This window comes from Notothenia rossii (assembly GCF_949606895.1).
Source record: "Notothenia rossii genome assembly, chromosome: 5".
NCBI classification, from domain to species: Eukaryota; Metazoa; Chordata; class Actinopteri; order Perciformes; family Nototheniidae; genus Notothenia; species Notothenia rossii.
The window spans coordinates 83,363,434-83,387,554 of NC_136903.1; the positions used below are offsets into that span (position 1 = coordinate 83,363,434).

General features: G+C 41.9%; 1 protein-coding gene across 1 annotated transcript; it reads left to right on the forward strand.

The window, feature by feature from the left end:
* The first annotated feature begins 321 nt into the window (after positions 1–321).
* stimate (STIM activating enhance) lies at positions 322–22,913 on the forward strand. Its single transcript, XM_079682623.1, has 11 exons — positions 322–705; positions 871–1,250; positions 3,217–3,265; positions 3,368–3,463; positions 3,630–3,751; positions 3,991–4,103; positions 4,950–5,027; positions 5,240–5,383; positions 13,454–13,567; positions 18,900–19,023; positions 20,982–22,913. Exons 2-11 carry the CDS (start codon positions 1,055–1,057, stop codon positions 21,095–21,097), a joined length of 1,152 nt encoding a protein of 383 aa, XP_079538749.1. The 5' UTR covers positions 322–705; positions 871–1,054; the 3' UTR covers positions 21,098–22,913.
* The last annotated feature ends 1,208 nt before the right edge of the window (positions 22,914–24,121 follow it).

Here is a 24,121-nt window from a genome sequence, read left to right on the forward strand (position 1 = left end):
CTTTTTATTGTTATATACAATGCTGCTTGATATCTTAACCTATAATTGTATATCATAGTTTATCTATTCGTTTATATTCTCTTTTAGCTAATAAATCTGAATCTGTAAAGTAACTAATTTAGTCATGTAAACAGTATAGGCTTCCAAATTGTAGTAGAGTGGAAGTATTAAATCGCATAACATAAAAATACTCAAGTACAAGTACCCCAAAATCGTACTAAAGTACAATACTCGAGTAAATGTATTGTTCACTACTGATAAAACTAAATCCTGCATCCACCCGCTGTGTCATACATTTTCCAGGATGCAGTGCGAGGCTACGCAGATCACGTGACCGTGCGTCTGTCAACATGAGTGGGCTCTGCTGGCCAGGGAAGCAGCTGGATGAACGCGAGCCGTGACCTGCAATTATTCATATTCAATTCTCATAAACTAGCTATTTTTTTTTGTACTTTCTTTAAGGCAACGAGGAACCAGGGCACCGGTTTTTCTTAACGCACAAAAGGAAATGTTAAGTTTGTTAGCAGAGTTAGCTTAATATAACTGAGTAGCTAGCTTGGGGGCTAGCTAGGTGTAGCATCTGGATTTAATTTTTACTATGGACGCTTGTCTCTCGCCTGAATCTCACGTGTGGTTGACATGCATTGTACAACACATTTAAAACAAGTAGCACCGGCCCTTTGTGTCTGAGAAGCTGCATGGCAGGTTAGTTGGTATGTCATGAGTGCTGGTTTAGATGGGATACGTTATCACCGCAAAACTAAACCAGCTATTTTATTGATTTGTAATGTTGCAGTCGGTTCCTGCTAACAGCCAGACATTTATAACTTCTTGTAACCTTTTGTCGCTTTTCTTCTCATGACACCTTAGCTATGACTGCCTGCATGTGTGTAGCATGAGTGTGCGCCTGGACGGGAGAAGATGCCACCCTCTTTCACCAAGCACTGTCCGGCTTATCCCATCGATTAGCTGACCGACACTTGCTGGAGAGGACTGGGAAGCTACCGTGGGTGAAAGGCTATTATCAATTACTCTCGTGCTGCTCGTCTGTCTCATGGCTGCTGTCGGCGGTGTGAACATGCGCGGTCCTGCAGGGCTGCCGCCCGCCATGTCCTTCACCAACATCTCGGTGTCCGAGAGCCCGACGCTGGGTACCGATACCCGGGGCTGCGAGAATGGAGCCTTAATGGACCCGTTTGGGATTTTCCTGCAAGGACTGCTGGCTATGATGGCTTTCAGCATACTGATGCGTGAGTATGGACACTCAGATACCTGACACCGGCTGCTGATGTGAACGAGCAATTAACCAATAGCATCACTCTGTCAATCAATGCGATATTGATTTCAGCTGGGAGGCGCGTGCTCGATTCTATAAGAGAAGGAGGCAAACACTACTAAGATGGAAAAACCTTTTGTCTGTACTGAAAAACCTATTTTTTGCTTCAACACAGTGTCTCACTACTCTGTGGTTGTATTAAAATATGCTTACTCTCCACACTTCCTGGTACATGTTCGACCTTCTCTGCTGCAAAATATTAATAAATATTCGTCGAAACTGCTTTGGTTTTCCCTAATAGGGGTTTTGTTATGCAGGTGTCAGCCGGAGTTTGTAAAAAGTCAGGGAGTTAAGGGAGCAATTGCAGGAAAATGGACTTACCTTAAGTGTTTTAGCAAAAACTGTGCCTACACTTCCAATTCACTGTAATAGTGATTCCCTGCTGCTACCATAAAAGCCATAATGTATATGCATTTTAAACAGTGTAATTGTTCTATTTGTTCCGAGCTCTCCATGAGTAGGCTTTACATTAGAGGTGGGCAGCCAACTTCATAACTAGACAAACAGGGAAACATTTGTGTAGGCTGAAAAATCACCCTGGCTCTTTAGCCGTGGTTCCATTCAGTCAGTGTCTGGCACAGCTCTGACAGATGTGTGACCTAATGAGAGCAGCCTCAGTAGTGTGTGTCCCACAGCCTCGCAGCAATGAGGAATGTTCAGCATTTCAGACTCTTTCCCCCGAGGCAGCTCTCTGAGCAGAAGAAGTGGGCTGAGGGCTGTGTTCACATCACACCCAGCTGCACACAGGGTACACACCCTGTGTTAGTCTAAAGTCACGCTTGTGCTCGAAACAGAGACTGAGGTCACACCTCCCTGTTTTGGTCGCCTTCATGAAAACACAGAAAGCCGTGGGAAAAGCTCCACTACTTAGTGCAACTTTTAAGAGGTGACATTGTCAGAATAAAGGGGCTCATGTAGAAGGTAAACGTCCAGGGAGGTATCCGAAACATTTAGAGTATGTCTTAACTTTAGAAAATGTACTCTGATGTCACAACGTGGTAAAGCTCACCTCTGCTGATGCAGCACTGTGTCATAGGAGTTAAAGAACATGGTGTGATGGAAAACAAGCTGCTTTTGTCAAGAAGAGCAAGAGCTTAATTTGTGTTGCTTCCAATAATGATCATGCGTGAAATGCCTCTAACTCATTTTACACAGAGATCAATTAAAGTAAGCAGGTCTAAAAAGCCCATCATTTAAACACCATTTAGTATTTGCAGTTACGTTTTTATCTTTACAACACTCTTATTTTTCAGTTTGATTACAGCTTAATCTTTGTCACTTTTTTGCTTTTTACAAATGTTATCAGACTCTATGTAAGAGTTTAATTACTAAATATTGAAGTGTTCTGAGTGTGATTATCTTCAAAAGGGAGAACCTTTTGGGCATCGAAAAAAAAAACGTTCCTCTGTTTCCCGTTTACTGTTTTGCTGCTAAGAAGGGCACCGGATTCTTCTTTTCCCAGCTGCTGCAGGTTTTAGGTTTTAGTCTGGACCACTAGTTCTGCTTCCTTACTGTTCTGCATTAGCCAGTTATATAGGGCTAGCCTGTATTTTTTTGCCTATCTTACTTTACCCAAACAGCTACTACTTTATACTACTGTTTTACTACTCACAGTTTAACTGCACTAAAAGGGAAGTCAGCCATTGTTATATCATGCAAATGTCAATACAAGGCAGTATTATCAGTTAAACTAAACAGACGACCTTCTATAAAATCAGCAAAATGCTCACCTGACTCATGACAGCTCACAAGAACATATACCTCGGTCAAATCAAAGGGAAAAAAACATATTATATTTGATTGATTCTGTCTTTCATTGTGTTTGTGTGAGTGTGTCATTCAAATCCCACTATCTCTGTGGTACACTCTTTCCCTCACAGTGAAACGCTTCAGGGAGCCAAAGCATGAGAGGAGACCCTGGAGGATCTGGTAATGCTGCTGAGCCAGCTTTAATTTGTTTCTCTGCAAAGGCATCAAATGAATCCCGCTGGAGTCCCTCTGACACTTATCAAATGTCCCGTCCCTCTGCAGGTTCCTGGACACCTCGAAGCAGGCCATCGGGATGCTGTTTATCCACTTTGCTAATGTCTACTTGTCAGACCTCACAGAAGAGGATCCTTGCTCACTGTGAGTCAGTCCTGGATTCCTAAAAGCTCCTTGATTCCACATGTTACAAATAGATTTCCAAGAAACTGTGTTATTAAGATAAGTAGACATGAGGTTGAATTCTAACCGGGAATCGCTAGGCTGTCCAGCAGGAAAGCTCAAGTTACACTTTACTGTCTCTCCCCAGATACCTCATTAACTTCCTGTTGGACGCTTCTCTGGGCATGCTGCTGATCTATGCCGGGGTGAGAGCCGTCAGTGCTATCGTAGAGTGGAGGCAGTGGGAGTCTCTGCGTTTTGGGGAATACGGTGAGTGTGTGTGACTGGTCAAGTGTGCTCCAGCAGATTTTTTAATGCCTGTAATGCCCATTGGGGGGCAGCAGCTGCCCTCAGGACTGCAGTGCTGCAATGTCCTTTCCTACAAACCAGTTTGACCCTCAAACAGTTTCTGTATCACTGAAGCGGTGACATCTGATTAAGATCTGTGCTGTACATATACCTCAGCAGATCTTTGTTACCATATTCTGTTTTCCTGTGTGTGTGTGTAGGAGAGCCGGTGCAGTGCAACGCGTGGTTGGGCCAGTGCATCCTCTACATCCTCATCATGATGTTTGAGAAAGTCCTCATCATGCTGGTCCTCCTCATCCCTCAGTGGAAGAAGGTCAGGAATAAAAGAGTTTCACTTAATTGAAAATAAAGTCCTCAGTTTTGCCATAGTTATCTTTTCAATGAAATACACCGTTTCAATATTCAATACCTTCAGATCCATTATTACTTTCACCCAAACAAGTGGATTAGGCAAGGACAAACAAGCTTTATCTTTCGCACCGTCTCTCACTCCCCGTACTGTTCGGCTCACGTCATGTTGAACAGATTTGGGGGTTTTTGTGCGTTGAAATCATTGTTGTAGGTTTGTTTCGAGAAGAAGAGAGCTCATTGATTTTAGAGTTAGTGTAGATAATTGTATCTTTAAGTGTATTGAGAGGCAAAGTAACATGCTTTCAATATAGCTATCTATCTATACCTTTTTCCTCTAGTAACAACAACATGAACTCAGTGAGAGTCCAAAGCTTCAGGTTAACGTCTCATTTCCATCCCGAATAATCCCTTTAACGAGCAAATGATCCCATATGGCAGACTTGCTTTTACTCTACACTTCAACTTTTCCCATTTGCAGACTCTTGTGGTTACGTTTAGTAATGTCTGGCAGATTCCAAGTTGAGGTGTGAGCTCTGGCGGACTGTCCTTCTACTTAATTATCCTTCAACTGGTGTGTGTGTGTGTGTGTGTGTGTGTGTGTGTGTGTGTGTGTGTGTGTGTGTGTGTGTGTGTGTGTGTGTGTGTGTGTGTGTGTGTGTGTGTGTGTGTGTGTGTGTGTGTGTGTGTGTGTGTGTGTGTGTGTGTGTGTGTGTGTGTGTGTGTGTGTGTGTGTGTGTGTGTGTGTGTGTGTGTGTGTGTGTGTGTGTGTGTGTGTGTGTGTGTGTGTGTGTGTGTGTGTGTGTCGCAGCTGGCTCTCCTCAACCCCATACAGAACCCAGACCTGGAGCTGGCCATCGTCATGCTCATCGTTCCGTTCTTCGTCAACGTAAGTCCGCTCTTACTTTGTGTTTCTCTTTGTACCCTCATTTCACTGCTCCGGCTTCACCAACGCTCGACATGTCAAGTTTCATTCAGATTCATCCTTTTTTGTTCATACCATGTTCATTCTCTTGTTTGTTTATGAATGTAAAAAAATCACTTCTATTATTTCCCAGTGGCGAGATATAACTCACTGAAGTGTTTTCTGTTTGCTTTTAGGCCCTCATGTTCTGGGTGGTAGATAATTTCCTCATGAAGAAGCACAGGACAAAAGCAAAGCTGGAGGAGAGAGAGGAGGACTCGCGGGGGAACAGCAAGGTGCGCTACAGACGAGCTCTGTCCCATGACGACTCCGAGTCCGAGGTAAGTGTCACTTCAGTTCAATCAGCAGAGACTAACAACCCTCACTCTTTAGCGATAAGACCCCAATCATGATAGCACATACCTTAAAGGGGATGTGCAGCATAGGATCGGAACTCCCCCGGGGTCTAGGCCGCAGCATCAATGCCTGAAATCACAGCTGACTGCAGGAGAGAGTAGAACACATTTAAATGTTGACTGCAGAACGATGATTGGCTGCTGGAGATTGTGGTCAAATGTAATTGTCTAAGAGTGGTTTCCCATAATGAACTCTTCTTGACTGAACTAACGCTTTAGCTACATTTAAACAACTGTCGGCACACCTGAGTTGAAGGTGACCAACAATCAAGGATTTAGACTCCAGCCACAAACAGCCTTTCTGAAACAGTCTCAGTATGGCACACTGACCTTACTGTTTAAGGCCTTGTGGGAATGCATTATTTGCTTTCCTTTCGTGAAGGATGGTCAGCGTATCCTATGCTGAAGGAGTTAACTAATGGCGCGTTTGCACTGCAGCGCGGAGCTCGCTTTAAGCGTGCCGAGCCGTGCGGGGCCCGTTTTTGGTTGCGCTTCCACTTGGCCTAGTTTTGGCCCGGGGCTACTTTTTCACCTTTTTTCTGGCCCGACTAAATCGTGGTTCTATCGAGGCCAACAAACAGGGCTGAGTCGGGCTGAGTTTGCTAAACTAGAGAGAGAATCGCTGGCCAGGGGGCTACAACTACAACAAGATGAACATATTTGACCGTGATTTAATTGTAATACACGTTTCAAAATGATGCCGAAGTAACAACATACTGATACCGCTTAGTAAAAACCATGAATTAATGCTTTGACAAGTCTGCAGACAGACGGCAGGCGAAAAACATTTTAAAATGCGTGATCTTCTTATTATAGACACATGCATTTCCAAACATTTGGTCTACCTACGCAGTAAAATGTATTATCTCTTCGATTTACACACGCCTGTCTGTCCTGGGAGAGGGATCCCTCCTCTGTTGCTCTCCCTGAGGTTTCTCCATGTTCCCCTTTAAACTGTGGATTTTTCTCCGGAGGTTTTTCCTTGTACGATGTGAGGGTCTAAGGACAGAGGGTGTCGTTTTCTCATACTGATATTCTGCAGAAACTGTGCTCTTGTATTTGCTGTAAAGTGTCTTTACTGTAGGGTATTTTTATTATATGTAGCACTTTGGCTCGACCAAAAATCGTTTAAAAATGTGCTATATAAATAAAACTAGATTTTCATTGTCTAAATGGAGATCGGCTAAGCTAACGCAATAGCTATATGCTCCGACCGTCCACACTCACAACGGCCTATACAGACATAAATGAACCAGCGACTGTATTCGCCATGACACAGACAGTCAGTGGTTTGTACTTGTTTAACTTGTGTCTAGTTTCTGAACAGATATGAGGAGCTTGAGTGCAAACAGCTAACGGCTGATGTTGTTTTTTTCTGGGGTGCTGACGTGTGCTCATTGAAGATGATGTCACGGCTCCGCCTACACTGCGTTACTATAGTTACTGCCCCAGCTCCTAAACTGTAATGGAAGCGCAGCATTAAAGGGAACCGAGCCTAATAAGGCCTAACCAAACCGAGCGAGGCCGAGCGAGGCCTGAGGTGGAAATGCGCCATAAGAGAGCATTGAAGCAACTTTCCTTATCAAAAGCATCCTCCCCTCCGTCATGAACCTTGGAGTGACCTTCACTAGCGCTTTTAAATTTGATAAGCAGGTCAGCACCGTAGTCAAGACCGGCTTTTTTTTTTTAAATACAACTATTGGCCAAGACCAAGTCGTTTTGATCTTTTAAAGACTTAGAAAGGGTTATTAACGCCTTTGTTTCCTCGAGGCTGGATTACTGCAACTGTATGTGGGTATGGACCAGGCCTCAATTAGACGCCTGCAGCTAGTTCAGAACGCAGCTGCTCGTCTTCTCACTGGCCACAAAAAGCGTGACCACATCACCCCAATTCTGGCCTCACTGCACTGGCTTCCAATTCGGTTCAGAATTTATTCTAAACTTCTTTTATTTGTTTTCAAAGCCCTAAATGGGCTGGATCCGGCCTATATAGCCAAACTCCTCCATCGCTACACCCCAGCCAGAGCCTTAAGGTCTGCTGACCAGCTGCTGCTGATAGTGCCCAAGACCAGGCTCAAAACCCGAGGTCACCGAGCCTTCGCAGCAGTTGGCCCCAGGCTCTGGAACAGTCTGCCCCTCCATGTGAGGTCGGCCCAGACCCTAGGGGGTTTTAAATATACACTAAAGACTCACTTCTTCTCTCTGGCCTTCTAGTCAGAGCGGAGCACGACTCCTGACATTTCCCTGTGTTTGATTTTTATATTTGCTGTTGTAATTGATTGTCTTCTGTTTGTTATCGCAATAAAGTGTTTTTATTACGTGTACAGCACTTTGGCTCGACCAAAAATTGGTTTTAAAATGTGCTATATAAATAAAACTTGATTTGATTTGATCAAGAGAATTCAAACAGTTCTTATCTTGGCTGCCATTTAGGTTCTTCTGGGTCATTTCTCTCAGTTAGGAACCTTTTTAAAGGGGCTCCATTATGCTTTTGGGGGTTAAACCTGAAATTGAGCATAACATCTCCTCTTTAGGCAAGAAAGACCACCCGAAGCACACCCCAATGTCCAGGCTCTCAGACGCAGTGCATTGTGGGGCGGTCGAGTAGGTAAAAAAACCCTGGGCGCATACTCAGATCGTGGCAAAGAAGTAGTATATTTTGTGTATGAATACTTTTTAAGTACACAAACCCTCAGTGAGAACAGAAAGGGAGTATGAGGCAGGCTGCTGATTCCTCAGTGTTATAGTTTCCTTTAACATGTATAAACGTTGATGGCATAGAGTTGTCCCCTGACCGATTATCCATCAAGGATATTCTTCTTTGGTATTACTGATTATTGGATATTGAATGCTTGGAAAGTGACAGGAAATGCTAAGGAAAAGAGTGTCATGCAGCATAAGGCCCTTGAAGTTCTCAGCGTACTAAAAGAATAACAAAATGAAAATACTCAGTTAAAGTTCCTACTTTGAAAATGTTACTCAAGTAGAAGTACAACAGTATTATTAAGCATCAAAATAGACTAAGTTAAAGTTTTTTAAAAAGCACTCAGAGGCCCATGTCAAAATCATATACGTTAAGTTTTTAGATTATAATTATTGATGCATAATCAGAATCAGAATACCATTATCTGTCCCAGAGATAATGTGTTTGTTGCAGCTGGTAAAGGATGAGCTAACTTCATGTCTGTATTTACTGCTGTGTAGCTGGTAGAGAAGAACAGGTCAGGCATAACAGGAAGAGGAAGTATCAGGTATTCAGGTTTGTGTTTTTTGCTGCTCCTCTGTGTTTTCTGGTGTAATGGATAACACATTGATTTGACTATGAATCAGAAGATCCCGGCACTCCTTCCTCCCCGGCTCGTGAATTACTTTTGACGTTAATTTGTCCGTCTATCGATCCATTTACTTTCTTGGTCTGAAGCACTGTCCTTTTCTAGATTTATCCAAAATCGTTTTACTAGGAAGTGTTTAGAGTGGTCAAATGATTGCAACGATTAAACCCAGATTACACACTTGTAGTTCACACATGTCCCTGCAGCTTGTCTTTGTAAACCGGATTCGCCATCTCCTTTCTTTCCCTTTTTCTTTCAGTTCAAACACCTTTGAACCCAAGTTGTCTCTGAGGTTGTGGTCACACATGTAAAGTGACTCACTGTACCAGAGGCAGCGAAAGTAGAGGCAACCTAAAGTCGCTTTTGCCTTCTCTCTTATATCTTAAATATCCCCTATTATACTCTTTTTCAACAAAAATATTATAGGTCTCAGATATATATAAAACACAGCTCTAAAGTGTTTGGCTCGAAATACCAAACAGATCGTGCATTGTAGCATCCCATAATCCCCTCTGTTACAGCCCTGTTTCAAAAGTGCTGATTATGTGTCTGTAGCTTTAAATACAAATGAGCTGCTGCTACTTTAACCCTCCTATTGTCTTTGGGTCAAATCTGACCGATTTACTACTTCCATCAATCTTAACTTTTTGGTTTGACATTCGATTGCATTAAGGCTTTATGATATCCTTCACAGTAGACATTTGAACATATAAAATTGCCGATCCCCACTTTCATTGAATTTTGGATGATTTTGTCAACTTTGTAACAAAAAAATGGCCGCCATAAAGAAAAGGAATTGCTAACCATCCAGATCAGATAAAACACACACACACACACACACACACACACACACACACACACACACACACACACACACACACACACACTCTGTCTGGTCTGCAGTCACTTAACAGTTTAGAGGTCTATGCATGTCACATTCTTAACATCAGAGCCTGCTGAATGCTGCTTCATGCCTGAACATCTGGAGCTCTGGATAAAAACAGTCCAAAAACTAACCAACAAAAAGACAACTAACACCTGCTGGTAATTTCACTCAGGCACATTTTTGTAATCATAAAAAAAAGTAAAAACTATCACACAAAAAGGAAAGGTGAAAGCTGGGAAATTGTGCAAGAAATGGTTCCCATATCTGCTCTCCCTGTTGGAGTGAAGGAATAAAGAACACTTTTGGAACAAGCATAGTCACCTTTTTGGCCCGAAAATAACACAGAATTCTATACAAAAAAAGATCCCAAAAAACGAAGACGAGACAAAAGACATTTCAATGACAAAAATACATCGGTAAAACGACCAAAAACAAGAAGACACATGCCGAGCTGATATTCGAGGGATGTTGCAGTCCTACAGGTCTAACAGTGGAAAGTACTGTGTCAATAGATACAGATGGAAGGCTGCTGCAAGCATTAATGACACGAGTAACATTACAAACAAGATATGCAGTAGTTTAGGGAGTTACTGTGCTGGAAGAGTTGCATAAGTACAGTGATTCAAACACTGACAGAATGCGTAACGGTTTGTCCAACTGTACACACACACACAGGGCCGTCCCTCCCTGGGCGACCATGCAGACTGAATGGGGCCTCACCTTGTGGAGGGGGCCTCAACTGAGCCGAAAATGCGGCACACCTATTAGTGTGACGTGGCACGGTTTCGCCGCTGCAAGGCTCCACTAGCACTACCCCCCCCCCCCCCCCCGTCGACGCTCGTGAAACAGAGGGCCTCGTCATATACATTTGCGTGGGGCCTGATGTTGGCCAGGGACGGCCCTGCACATACATACATACATACATACATACATACATACATACATACATACATACATACATACATACATACATACATACATACATACATACATACATACATACATACATACACATACACACACATACACACACAAATCACAGCTGACTGCAGGAGAGAGTAGAACACATTTAAATGTTGACTGCAGAATGATGATTGGCTGCTGGAGATTGTGGTCAAATGTAATTGTCTAAGAGTGGTTTCCCATAATGAACTCTTCTTGACTGAACTAACGCTTTAGCTACATTTAAACAACTGTCGGTACACCTGAGTTGAAGGTGACCAACAATCAAGGATTTAGACTCCAGCCACAAACAGCCTTTCTGAAACAGTCTCAGTATGGCACACTGACCTTACTGTTTAAGGCCTTGTGGGAATGCATTATTTGCTTTCCTTTCGTGAAGGATGGTCAGTGTATCCTATGCTGAAGGAGTTAACTAATGGCGCGTTTCCACTGCAGCGCGGAGCTCGCTTTAAGCGTGCCGAGCCGTGCGGGGCCCGTTTTTGGTTGCGCTTCCACTTGGCCTAGTTTTGGCCCGGGGATACTTTTTCACCTTTTTTCTGGCCCGACTAAATCGTGGTTCTACCGAGTCCAACAAACAGGGCTGAGTCGGGCTGAGTTTGCTAAACTAGAGAGAGAATCGCTGGCCAGGGGGCTACAACTACAACAAGATGAACATATTTGACCGTGATTTTATTGTAATACACGTTTCAAAATGATGCCGAAGTAACAACATACTGATACCGGTTAGTAAAAACCATGAATTAATGCTTTGACAAGTCTGCAGACAGACGGCAGGTGAAAAACATTTTAAAATGCGTGATCTTCTTATTATAGACACATGCATTTCCAAACATTTGGTCTACCTACGCAGTAATATGTATTATCTCTTCGATTTACACACGTCTGTCCGTCCTGGGAGAGGGATCCCTCCTCTGTTGCTCTCCCTGAGGTTTCTCCCATGTTCCCCTTTAAACTGTGGATTTTTCTCCAGAGGTTTTTCATTGTATGATGTGAGGGTCTAAGGGCGAGGCCGAGCGAGGCCGAGCGAGGCCTGCGGTGGAAATGCGCCATAAGAGAGCATTGAAGCAACTTTCCTTATCAAAAGCATCCTCCCCTCTGTCATGAACCTTGGAGTGACCTTCACTAGCGCTTTTAAATTTGATAAGCAGGTCAGCACCGTAGTCAAGACCTGCTTTTTTTTAAATACGAATATTGCCCAAGACCAAGTCGTTTTGATCTTTTAAAGACCTAGAAAGGGTTATTAACGCCTTTGTTACCTCGAGGTTGGACTAATGCAACGCTCGGTATGTGGGTATGGACCATACACACACACACACACACACACTCACTCTAGATGTGTGCCCATCCCCCACATGGATCACACCTGGCACACGCAATACATGTTCAGTGTCTGTTCTTTGTATATTTACTGCAGTTTTTCATGTACACCAGTAGTCTGATACAATATGTACAGTTTGAAAGGGTGTTAAATGACATTTGGTGATGATTAATTGTTTTTGTGTTAATGTAACCAAAGTAAGGGGGGGGGAAACGAAGACAATAGGAGGGTTAAGTCATGAAGAATCTGAAGTAGGAAAACATGTTATTTGCCATTCAAATATAACTGCTGGTGACTGCTGTAAAATATCAACAGTGTTGTTTTTGTCACAAATAGTGGTGCAGTCCTTGTCAGTGGCCCACGCTAGTGAGGAAATGTAGAGCTGCTTTTCGAGGCATTTTAACATTTGAATGGTCAAAGCATTGCAAACAAAAGCCAGCCTCATGGCCTGTTGCACTGCATGCTTGTGTTCTGCAGCTTCCTGGTAGAGAGCTCGCTTTCTGCTGCGCCTGAGCTGTGGGGGAAGGGCAGAGCTGCTCCAGCTTCCACAAATAGCTCACAGCAGCAGAGAGTTTCACAGCGGGCCAGTGGCGCAATGGATAACGCGTCTGACTACGGATCAGAAGATTCTAGGTTCGACTCCTGGCTGGCTCGTGGATTTTTTTCGTTGTGTGGAATCGAGCTTTAGCTGATCTTATTATCAAAATAAAAGTATTACTTGATCATGTTTTTCAGAGGAAACGGATTTAGAAGCATGTCAGTCACCGTGGTTTCTTCCCACAGCATATACATTACTGAGTAACACAGAAACAGGACTTCTCTGTGCTTTAACATACATAACTTAACATACAACACACGTGTTATGTTTTCTGGGGGGGGCTTCATCGACTGTGATAATAACCTTTATGTCATGCGGGTTGTTTTTGGTTTGGGCTTTAGGCATAACATTTCAAACAGAAAGCGTGCCTTACAAACGGTAGGGGGAAGGGTTTGAAATAAGTGAGGCAGAGAGAGTCTAATAAAAGGTGTTATCTAGCTGTGCCCAGTGTTTTTAGAGGGTGATCCATTCTGTAGAGGTATGGAGGGTAACTGCTGTTTTGAGTTTACCACTCGTTTTACATTTTCTTGAGACCCACAACCAAATGTGAAAAACAATATTGTTGGACCCCCTTTTGAGTCACAGCAGTCATCATATCCTCAGTTGAAGTAGAAAAAACAGCAAACGTTATGTATTTAATGAACTCTTGTCTCTCCCCCTAAACATGGCTTATTTCCTCGTTTAGCTTTGCAATATATTCCAGTTTTTAAGAGTTGAAGAAGATCCTTGGATTCACCTCAAAACATCCAGCCATTTATCTCAACAAATATATAAAAAACAACCCAGATATTGTAAAGATTGGGCATTTCTGAAGTGCAGTATCCCTTTGAACTCAGCCTCATGAACATGTCTCCCACTTTGTTGTAATGGTTGCTTATCTCTCTTCTCTGTTTCATAGATCCTTTTCTCAGCAGACGATGAAATGGACGAGTCGGACGAAGACGATGTTCGCCGGCTCACCGGCATGAAGACGGTGAAGAAGAAGAAGAAGAAGCTGCGCATGGGGATCCCTGTTTGACCCGTGAGCACAGGGTCAGATTTCCTCTGGGAGCTGCTCACCTCGCATATACACTCCCCTTCCCTCCACAGATGCCCTGCGACGACAGAAGAAAATACTGTAACTGAATTCCCTTCACTGTGACTCCTGGAGGACGTCCAACCTGGGATTTCATTTGACTCACTGGGAGACATTCGTTCAATTCGCCGGGTTCTTCGGATCCCCGTTGCATTTTGACGTGGCACATCTGGGAGTTTCGGAAAAGGAATCCACCATGAACAACTGAAATATCGTTGAGTCCTTTATGTACGTGTAATAGGAAACCGGTAACACTGGTTTAATAAGTTTTGGACTTCAGTGTGTGTGGTTGTGACAGTAAAAGGCCACAAGGAACATCATGCAAACAAACTGTCCTATGGGTTTGTTACCTCTGATATTCTAACATTTCCATTAAGGTGATTGTATTCCTGATGTTTATGTAAATGTTTTCTCACATAGATGTACCACCATTGCCGTGTGTATGTATGTATGTATGTATGTATGTGCAGGGCCGTCCCTGGCCAACATCAGGCCCCACGCAAATGTATATGACGAGGCCCTCTGTTTCACGAGCGTCGACGGGGGGGGTAGTGCTAGTGGAGCCTTGCAGCGGCGAAACCGTGCCATGTCACACTAATAGGTGTGCCGCATTTTCGGCTCAGTTGAGGCCCCCTCCACAAGGTGAGGCCCCATTCAGTCTGCATGGTCGCCCTGTAGGGAGGGACGGCCGTGTGTGTGTGTGTGTGTGTGTGTGTGTGTGTGTGTGTGTGTGTGTGTGTGTGTGTGTGTGTGTGTGTGTGTGTGTGTGTGTGTGTGTGTGTGTGTGTGTGTGTGTGTGTGTGTGTGTGTGTGTGTGTGTGTGTACGTGTACAGTTGGACAAACCGTTACGCATTCTGTCAGTGTTTGAATCACTGTACTTATGCAACTCTTCCAGCACAGTAACTCCCTAAACTACTGCATATCTTGTTAGTAATGTTACTCGTGTCATTAATGCTTGCAGCAGCCTTCCATCTGTATCTATTGACACAGTACTTTCCACTGTTAGACCTGTAGGACTGCAACATCCCTCGAATATCAGCTCGGCATGTGTCTTCTTGTTTGTGGTCGTTTTACCGATGTATTTTTGTCATTGAAATGTCTTTTGTCTCGTCTTCGGTTTTTTGGGATCTTTTTTGTATAGAATTCTGTGTTATTTTCGGGCCAAAAAGGTGACTATGCTTGTTCCAAAAGTGTTCTTTATTCCTTCACTCCAACAGGGAGAGCAGATATGGGAACCATTTCTTGCACAATTTCCCAGCTTTCACCTTTCCTTTTTGTGTGATAGTTTTTACTTTTTTTTATGATTACAAAAATGTGCCTGAGTGAAATTACCAGCAGGTGTTAGTTGTCTTTTTGTTGGTTAGTTTTTGGACTGTTTTTATCCAGAGCTCCAGATGTTCAGGCATGAAGCAGCATTCAGCAGGCTCTGATGTTAAGAATGTGACATGCATAGACCTCTAAACTGTTAAGTGACTGCAGACCAGACTGTGTGTGTGTGTGTGTGTGTGTGTGTGTGTGTGTGTGTGTGTGTGTGTGTGTGTGTGTGTGTGTGTGTGTGTGTGTGTGTGTGTGTGTGTGTGTGTGTGTGTGTGTGTGTGTGTGTGTGTGTGTGTGTGTGTGTGTGTGTGTGTGTGTGTGTGTGTGTGTGTGTGTGTGTGTGTGTGTGTGTGTGTGTGAGATAACTGCATGTACTGGCGTGGGCTGTATGAGTGTGTGTATAGTGGGTGTGGCTGCTGGTCCTCTTTAAATTAAATGGAGAGTGACATATACTGTGATGGTGATGATTTCATTATGATGTTTTTGGCATGTTGGCAAGGAACATATGAGTGCGCATTTTAAAGGAGGGCAATACAGAATTATGCAGCAGCTTTGGGAACTCAATCGGGACAAAGAGGGCTTTTAGGATTTTTCAAAGTGAAACAAGTTGCTCAAAGGTTTTCAAAGTGACCGTGTGGGCTCCAGGAGGAGCCCCCAACAGTCTTTAAAGAGGCTGAATGAAAGGAAGATCACACACCCACAATGTGTGTGATTTGATTGGAAATGGTTCAGATATTCTGCAGTATTTGGGGATATTTTAAAAATGTTTCCACTGTCAGGAACTATTCAATTCCTAGGATATACCCTTTTTACTTATTTGCTTTAGTACGAGGCTATCTTGACTCAATTGATGGCTGACTATGTTATCAAATAATATATTCATCAGACCATAGGCATCCAGCCATTGAGCTAAAGTAAGGAACTAAAGTAAGGGGGGGGGGGGCAGACAGAGGGGCTACTTTCTTTTGTGTTCTGAAGGGAGGCCTACTGTCCCACACTTTGAAAACCACTGCTATAGATGAGAATAAAGAAACGTGATGGAGGTAAATTATCATTCTAAATGCTTTTCCAATAAAGGATGTGATACTCTACCTTGATAACGGACTACTTCAGTTTATTTCACGGTTTCAGTTTTGTGATATGGGATTCCAGAAAAGGTGTGTTTTGAACTTGTATGTGTGAGTTTGATGTCTTCACCTCTGATTCTTCAGGATGAAGTGGCTTCAGAGAGTCTTCCTCCGCAGGGCTACACCGTCAAGCTGGAGGGAAAAGAGAGCGCAACGTGATCCATCTCTCTGTGGTACACCTTCAGGGTGGATGATCCCCACACTGCATGCAGGTCAGCATAGGGGCTGTTTATAGACATGTGCTTGTATTGGAGCTCAACCTGTTATAGGCAGCACCCTAAAGCCTTTAAACTAACATTTAGTTTAAGGTGAACCAACAAGAAGGGACTGCATGACAATTGGATTTTTTTTCTTCACAGCTCTAGTTTAATTTCTTTGTTAACTGGCTGCTCATTTCACTCAGTGATATCATTTCCTGTGTATAGGTAGATTGGAAAAGGCATACAAATGTGGTCCCTTCATTTCTTTATTTCCATATTTATTTATACTTATGTCGTTTTCTGTGCTCCATAATGGTCATAGCACTTTTCATAAATTCTTTGTTAATGCATACTGTAGCTGTGCTGCTGTTTTCAGTCAGTCATATGGTTTTCTGCCCTTACTTGTGAGGGCGTGAAGTTGCTGAATAGTAACAACTTGCCCACCAGGGTGCGGTATAGGTTAACATGGAGAACAATACAGCTGCAACTGATACCAGCTAATTAAATCATCATTTGTAAAAAGGTTTGTGTAAATAAACGTGTGCGCATTGCTTGTTCTTTACCAGCTGGCAGATTCACACCGCAGACTGACAGGAGAGGCGCAGTCGCCACTAGAGACGCCCATCCTTCAGTCCTGATTGTATATCCAAAAATAGATCCAGATGGTACTTATAGCTTCTTACAAATACCTAAGGGAAGACACACACTTAGCATCAGGCGTCATGGTCATCCTTCAGGAGCTCTTGAAAAATACTTGACATCCTGCTCATCAGCTCCAGATAACATATAAGCCAATTTTCCATAAAGTACTTGTGACTGTGTAGGACGTGATTTCAGCCCATGTCGAGAACAAGCATATCAATTGTTGTGTTGGTTGTTTTTCTTCCATACATAAGTACAGCTTATAAAGGAGGTTATGGGACGCATGTGCAATTACCTTAAGCCTTGCATTTTTATAATTAGCGCCTGCATAAACACTGTTAGCTTGTAAGACAAACAAATGGCTAGTTTAGCATTTTCTACCAGATTCAGTGGGAATAATCGCACACATTAGGAGTTAGATTCTTTTTTTTAATAATGTTTAAATCTTGATGTTATGACAGATTCTGTACTCTCCCATTTTAAGGATTGGCCAACCATAAGCTTTAATTGAATATATCCAAACTGTGATGCTGACTAAATGAGTTTGCAGCCTTTCAGATTCTCTGTGTTGCTCAGTTTGTAGTTTTAATATAGTGAGTCAATTTCCCGCAGTTCACACCTCAGTTTCAGAAAGTGATGCCGAGTTTTCTGACTGCTCAATAGGCCTATTGACTTAACTGTTTTGCTTACTGATGTCATCTCAAATATATATTTTAAGATGACATCAGTAAGCAAACCGCTTACAGGAACCCAATGAGTGAAACAAGTCACATAGACGCAAGCAAATGTGTTTGGTGTCAGTCCATTTTTTTTTTTTTTTATTGTATTCATGGTTTATTTTAACTATTTGATTGCCTATATAAGTGGGCCCAATGTGAGGGTTTTCACTTCCTCTATCGTAACCTTCTAAATTACAAGTGTATATTTCTGAACTAGACGTATACCATTTTACAAACTACATATTTTCAGATGGAGATCCCTGTAGAAAAATCGTTTCAATTGCCCATGGGGCCTTGACATGAAAAAGATTAAAAAAGGAAACACTCATCAATTGCAAAACATGATCACATTTCAAATAAGGTTTAATATTTAGAGCATGATCAGAGTATCCTTTTACATATAACTTCCCTCCTTGATTTATTTAATATTGTGAGGTTTTGCTTTCACCTTAACAAGGAGATTCAAGTATTTCCTGAAACATAAGACATTTTCATGACTGAAGTTTAACACCAAATATAAAATCTGAATATAGACCTGCCTAGGCTAAACATTTTGTACATAGGTTGCCTATTACTCACAATAAAAAAGCACTAATGACCTTCCTGTGTGACTCAAACAAGGTGGTGGGAAAGTTTTCTTAGCTGTCTTTTTGGTTAAGCCCTAAATGTGTTGGGTCATGTGTTGATGTTGACTGTCTGAAAATGCTTTTATCAAGATCCACAATGTCCTCAGGCTTGAATAAAGTTGCAGCAATAGACAGGCGGACTCCCAGGAGCTACAGGGAAGAGGTGACGATCCGTTGTTAGTCACACAACAACATTTAAATATGGGGTGTCTCTGCCAGGAGAGGAGGGGGCCGACAGCCACTTGTGTCCTGCATTATCAGCTGTTGACCTGTAAGCTTATCGTAAAAAAATGGGAGACCCGTTCCAACTGTAGGATCCTTCACGTCACACCTAATAATAAACACTGACAACAGACAGAGTGGGACAGAGGGTAGGGGTCTGACCAGGACTATATATACTGTCTGGCTTGCTGGTAGACAAACACACACACTAGAAACTAACAACGGATCTATCACACTGCAAAGAGGCTTCTGTGCATTCATTTAACCAGCTTTAATCAAGATGTCACAGGTATGTTTTGTCTGATAATGGTGTTTGGGTTATTTACAGTGCATTATGTGTGATGACAGGTTGTTTAAACTCTTAGCTTTCCTGCTTTTTACTCCTAACATAACACCTTTGTACAATTCACTCCAGCCAGATGAGGTGAAGAGGAAGAAGCGTCCCCCGATGAAGGAGGAGGACCTGAAAGGAGCTCGCAGTAAACTGGGACTGAAGGGCGAGGTCAAGAGTAAGACCTATGAGGTCATGGAGGAGTGTGGTGAGTAAAGCCTTTTGTCATTCTTCTGAAAAACAAGACAAGTGATGCAACTCCTTGTCAGATGTTAAGCTCTCTTATGTAAAGATATTTTGAGGCGCTTTCTTTACAGCAGTTACATTTCTTTTATTTATTCATGCTTGGTCTGTAGACTTAAAATAATATGTTTTCTTGACAGTTTGATTATATAGCTTGACTGTCTTATTAACAACTGAAGAGACTTTATCTAACATTGAGTCATTTGAGGTGGATGAGTCTCTGTTTTTAGATGCTATGTTCCATAGAGCACACATTTATTCATCAATAAATAAATATATTCACCGTGAAATAAACACATTTTTTATTTAGCACATTTGAATAAATAAAAGGCTAAATACATCAAAGCTGAAATGATTACATTGATACATATGCATAATTAAAATGTGAAAGGAAGAAAAGGATACAAATGTGAAAGAAATGAAGAAATTAAAACGTTTTTCCCAACATGTATTTATGCATTATGTCAAAAATGTATTTATATATTTCCTTTTGTAACAATATAATTAGCATTATAGCTTTATTTATATATTTTTTGAAATGTATATATGTTTTGAAGAAATGTATATATGTGTTGAAGACTTGTTAGGCAAGTTAGGCATTTGGTATCCCCCCACCACTACTGATCTGATATAATGAAGCATTATCGCTTTCCTGTGTCGATCAATGAGAAGGCATAAAACAGTAGTTCCCTGACCGGGAATCGAACCCGGGCCGCGGCGGTGAGAGCGCCGAATCCTAACCACTAGACCACCAGGGAAGGATGCATTGAAGAGTGGACGTATTGATTTTTTTTACAATCTGAACATTAGCGAAAACCTAAAATCTAGTAGGAAGGACGCGTTTTCTATAACATTTAGCTGCAAAGATACCAGTTGATACCATGCAAATGTCCTTGTAAATTAGACCTTATATAGACCACTAGTGAAACTATCATGTTGCTATATGTTTTGAAGGTTGGCTATGACTGTAAGGATATTGCTACACTGTGACATTGCTAAAGGCTACATATTGTACGTAAAGGCTGAGAGTGCATATACCACCACTCTTTACTCTAAAACTCAAGTCAGAACTCGGTCAAAATAAAGATCAGTATGGTAAAAAGACTGATGTGCTAACTATTATGTATAACTATTATAGGTTAGGACCAGGGGTTAAATTGGGCGGGGGGCTAATCCCGGCACATAGGGCGATGCTCTGACGTCATCACCCTCGCTCGTTTGTCATGTTTACAAAAAACGATATATATGTTAAAACTTTTCTTAATATAGACTATATTTAAGGGCGATATGTGTTGACTTCACTTTAAAATAGCAGATCTCTGTGACCGGATATAGTTTTTTCGGCTTAGTGTGCCTCTTTCTCCTCCGCGGCTCCTCCGTGCAGAGTCTACAGCGGTGTGTGTGTGTGTCAAAAATATAGCCACAGATAACACCACACCCCCTACTCTTGCACAACCCCCACCAACTGTTGGTTTGCTTTAATGCCCTTTCATCCTCAAATATTGCCTCACCGATCTTAAGTCTATAGTTGTGAGTTTGGTTAGAATCCAAACAAACAACCAACTTTCAGTAGGTCAATGAGTTGAAAGTGCTTTCTGAATCTTGCTTGGCGGTAGTGTCACAGAATAACGTGTGTATTGGCTACATTGTCCAAAATCAGACTTCATTCACGAAATGTGACAATATTTCTCATTGAAATTATTAAAAGAGGTTATGTGACCTGGACATAAGAGGCAGGGATTACTGTAGTTTAGGGACATCACAATCACAATTCAGTCAAGAGTATAGTGCTGAAAGACAATCGACCTCTCAAATACCTAATTTAAAGATATCCCAAGTGGAATTATTTTTCTTTTTGATTTGCAGTCACCTGGTTTAAGCATCTGTTTTTCTGACCTTACATATCTGTTTGTCTGTGTTCAGAGCGTATGGGCAAAACGGCTCCTTCGGTGTTCAGTGGAGTGAGGACGGGGACGGAGACGGCCCTGGGGAAGCCTGCCGCTGCCAAAGCTCCTGGAGCCAGTGTGTTCAGCAAGTAGACAAGAGCACTGAAGAAAACACACTGTATGTTCTTATGGTGATGCTGCTTTTTTAATATAATAAAGAAGGATTTGATAGGTAAATGATTTAACTTTATGCCAGGTGTGTTGACTTTACTGCTATGTTAACAGTTTTTGTACTTTGTTATTTGTGTAGTGCAGAGGTGCCCAGTACGTCGACCGCGGTCGACCGGTCGACCGCGGGGGCAATGCTGGTAGATCGCGAGTCATTCATAAAAAAAAAAAATCCAGCTCCGTTAAAATAGACAAAACAGCTTTTGATTCCTCCTCCCTTGGCCTCCCTGCCACTTAATTCAGGAGTTTACTTGATTGACAGAAAAAGCGACCTATTGCTTTCCAGTCTGTTAACCCAGAATGCAAAGCGATACAAAATCAGTCAAGTGCCGGGAGAGACAAACAACAAAATGAGTGCGGGAACGAGCAAAAAGCTAAAGACATACCACTTCCACACAGAATGGGAGGGAGAATCTTTTTTTGTGATGTCACATTCAAAGGTTATTTGCCTTATTTGTAAAGCAAGCGTCGCTCTGCCAAAGAAAGGTAACGTGGAGAGGCATTATCGGAGTGTTCACAAGGCATATGGCAGCGACTTCCCTCCGAGTAGCGAGTTGAGAAAGAGAAAGGTCATGTATTATTGCTACACAAACATTATCTCTTAGTCTTAGTGTCGCCAACTCGTTTCTAACATGCAAAAAGACAAACAAATGCGTCTATGGTCGGTGTATTTTCTATCTTTCCAATCCAGAAGAGATCTCTCTCTCCCCCGTCTGTTTGCAAGGGGGCGGGGCAGTTTACACACACGCAGCTCCTACATGCAGCAACACACGGAGGAGATGGTGGAGAGAAGCGCTCCAAGGTGTGGTTATATGTTACCCGTCTTGAGGTGGACAATGCTCATCACCAAAAGTGTTTAGCATGTAAGGGCGGTAACACGAGCAATTTGTCTAAACATTTAGCAAAAGTGCACCACATTCAGACGGAGGAATGCACCGGGTTCGACTGTCTTTCTCGTAGCTCTGTAGCCCCATCCACGAGTAACGTTTCCACGTCAGGTGTTATGTATGCTAGCAGCAACACACGGAGTTAACTACATTATACAAACATGGGTTAATGATTAGACTTAGTAACTGAGTTATTTATTTTGTTAAAGTTTCAGCTATTCTGTTTACAGTTCTGTCATCACATTATTTAATACGATTTGTTAAAACATTGTTGTTTCTTTTGATGTGAAATATTATTTATTTAATTCAAATAAAAAGCAATGTTAATTTTGTTCACAATTTGTTCAGTTAATTTAATAATATATGTATTTTTGAATCAAGTATTCATCTTTATTGTCTTCATTGTTAGTTTCCACATGCCTAAAACAACCTCAAACTAAATCTAAAAGTTGATGGCTAAATAAGAGCGTTTGAGAAATTGTGCAAGGCACACAGCAGTAGTCCGAATAGTCGATTAATCGTTTCATTAATCTATAGATTAATCGATAATCAAATTAGTCGTTTGTTGCAGCCCTATTGTAGTTATCCCATGTAAAAATAAAACGTGTTATTCAGCAACCCTTGCAATTTGGGATTTTATTTTTGGTTGGTAGACCTCGGTTAGCTGGTCATTTCAAAAGTAGCTCACCAGCCAAAAAAGTGTGGGCACCCCTGGTGTAGTGTATCAGACTTGGCTTGGATTAATGTGGCTGATGCTCTGAAGGAGTTGTGAAATGTATTTATGTTTGTTGAAACATTTGATTTCTTCTTTTTTTAAACTGACATTTTTCCTAAATAAATAATTTCCCCCTGTATCCCCATGTATTACATTTTATTTGGAAGTAAATTATAAAAAGAGATTCATTTCTACGAAGAAATGGTAAACCTGATCAAGTAAACTGGTTAACCTGATGACCTAAATTCCAACAGCCCAATTTAATTTGCCAACATAAAGTGCATAGATTATGTTTGCAAGCATAATAAGGCTAAATACATATAGCGTCATCAGTGAGAGCAAATATCTGCCTTTAGCCCAAGTATACAATAATTTTGTTTGTTTATATCTTTACACAAGATAAATATGCTGACCAAAGCTAAATCTAAGCAATCTATTACTGACACTCAAAGGTGCTCTGTGGTCATTTTGTCCCGGTATCACATCAAAACGCTCTGATTCATACATGCAAGAGTTTGCCTGATTTTCTACACTATTCTACTGTCTGCTTGCTGGTAAATGTGAAAGGACACAAACACACACTTATACTAAGTGAAACAAGTGGTTGAGGGAAAGAGACTGGCAAAAGAGGAGAAAACAGGTCATGGTGGTGGGCTGCTACAGGGCCCCCTCGGCTGTCAAGGACTCCTTATCTTCATTGGCAAACTGTTATCTCAACATTCCTACAAGGAAATAGTGCTGCTTGGTGATTTTAATTGGGACTGGTTAACTTCTGTGTCAGAGGATTTTAAAAACCTGTGTACCTCTTTGAACATTACTCAGATTATAGACAGTCCTACTCGCCCAAATATTAAGTCCCCCAAATAAATCCTCCTTAATGGATCTAATTTTAACAAATGTTCCACATAAATACTCATCTGTGGGAGTATTTGCTAATGATGTGAGTGACCACTGTGTTGTAGCCAAAATTAGGGACACTAAGGTCCAAAAAGTTAAACCACGCATCATCACAAAGAGAGATAAAAAACACTTAGTGGAGCAGGGTTTTTTACATGATCTGTTTGATTTTGATTGGGGAAAAATCGATCTGTGTGCTGATGTAGAAACTGCATGGTCTTATTTTTATCTTGGTTTTATAAAAATTATAGATAAACATGCACCTCTGCGTAAATTTAGAGTGAAGGGACGAAACAATCCCTGGTTTTCTGCTGAACTGTCCAGTCTCCTTCATGAGAGAAACAATGCCTGGGCAAAGGCTAGGAAATCAGGCTCAGAGGTAGAATGGCTACGCTTTAGGCAGCTAAGGAATAGCTTTACTTCAAATGTCAAAAGTGCTAAGTCAAAGTA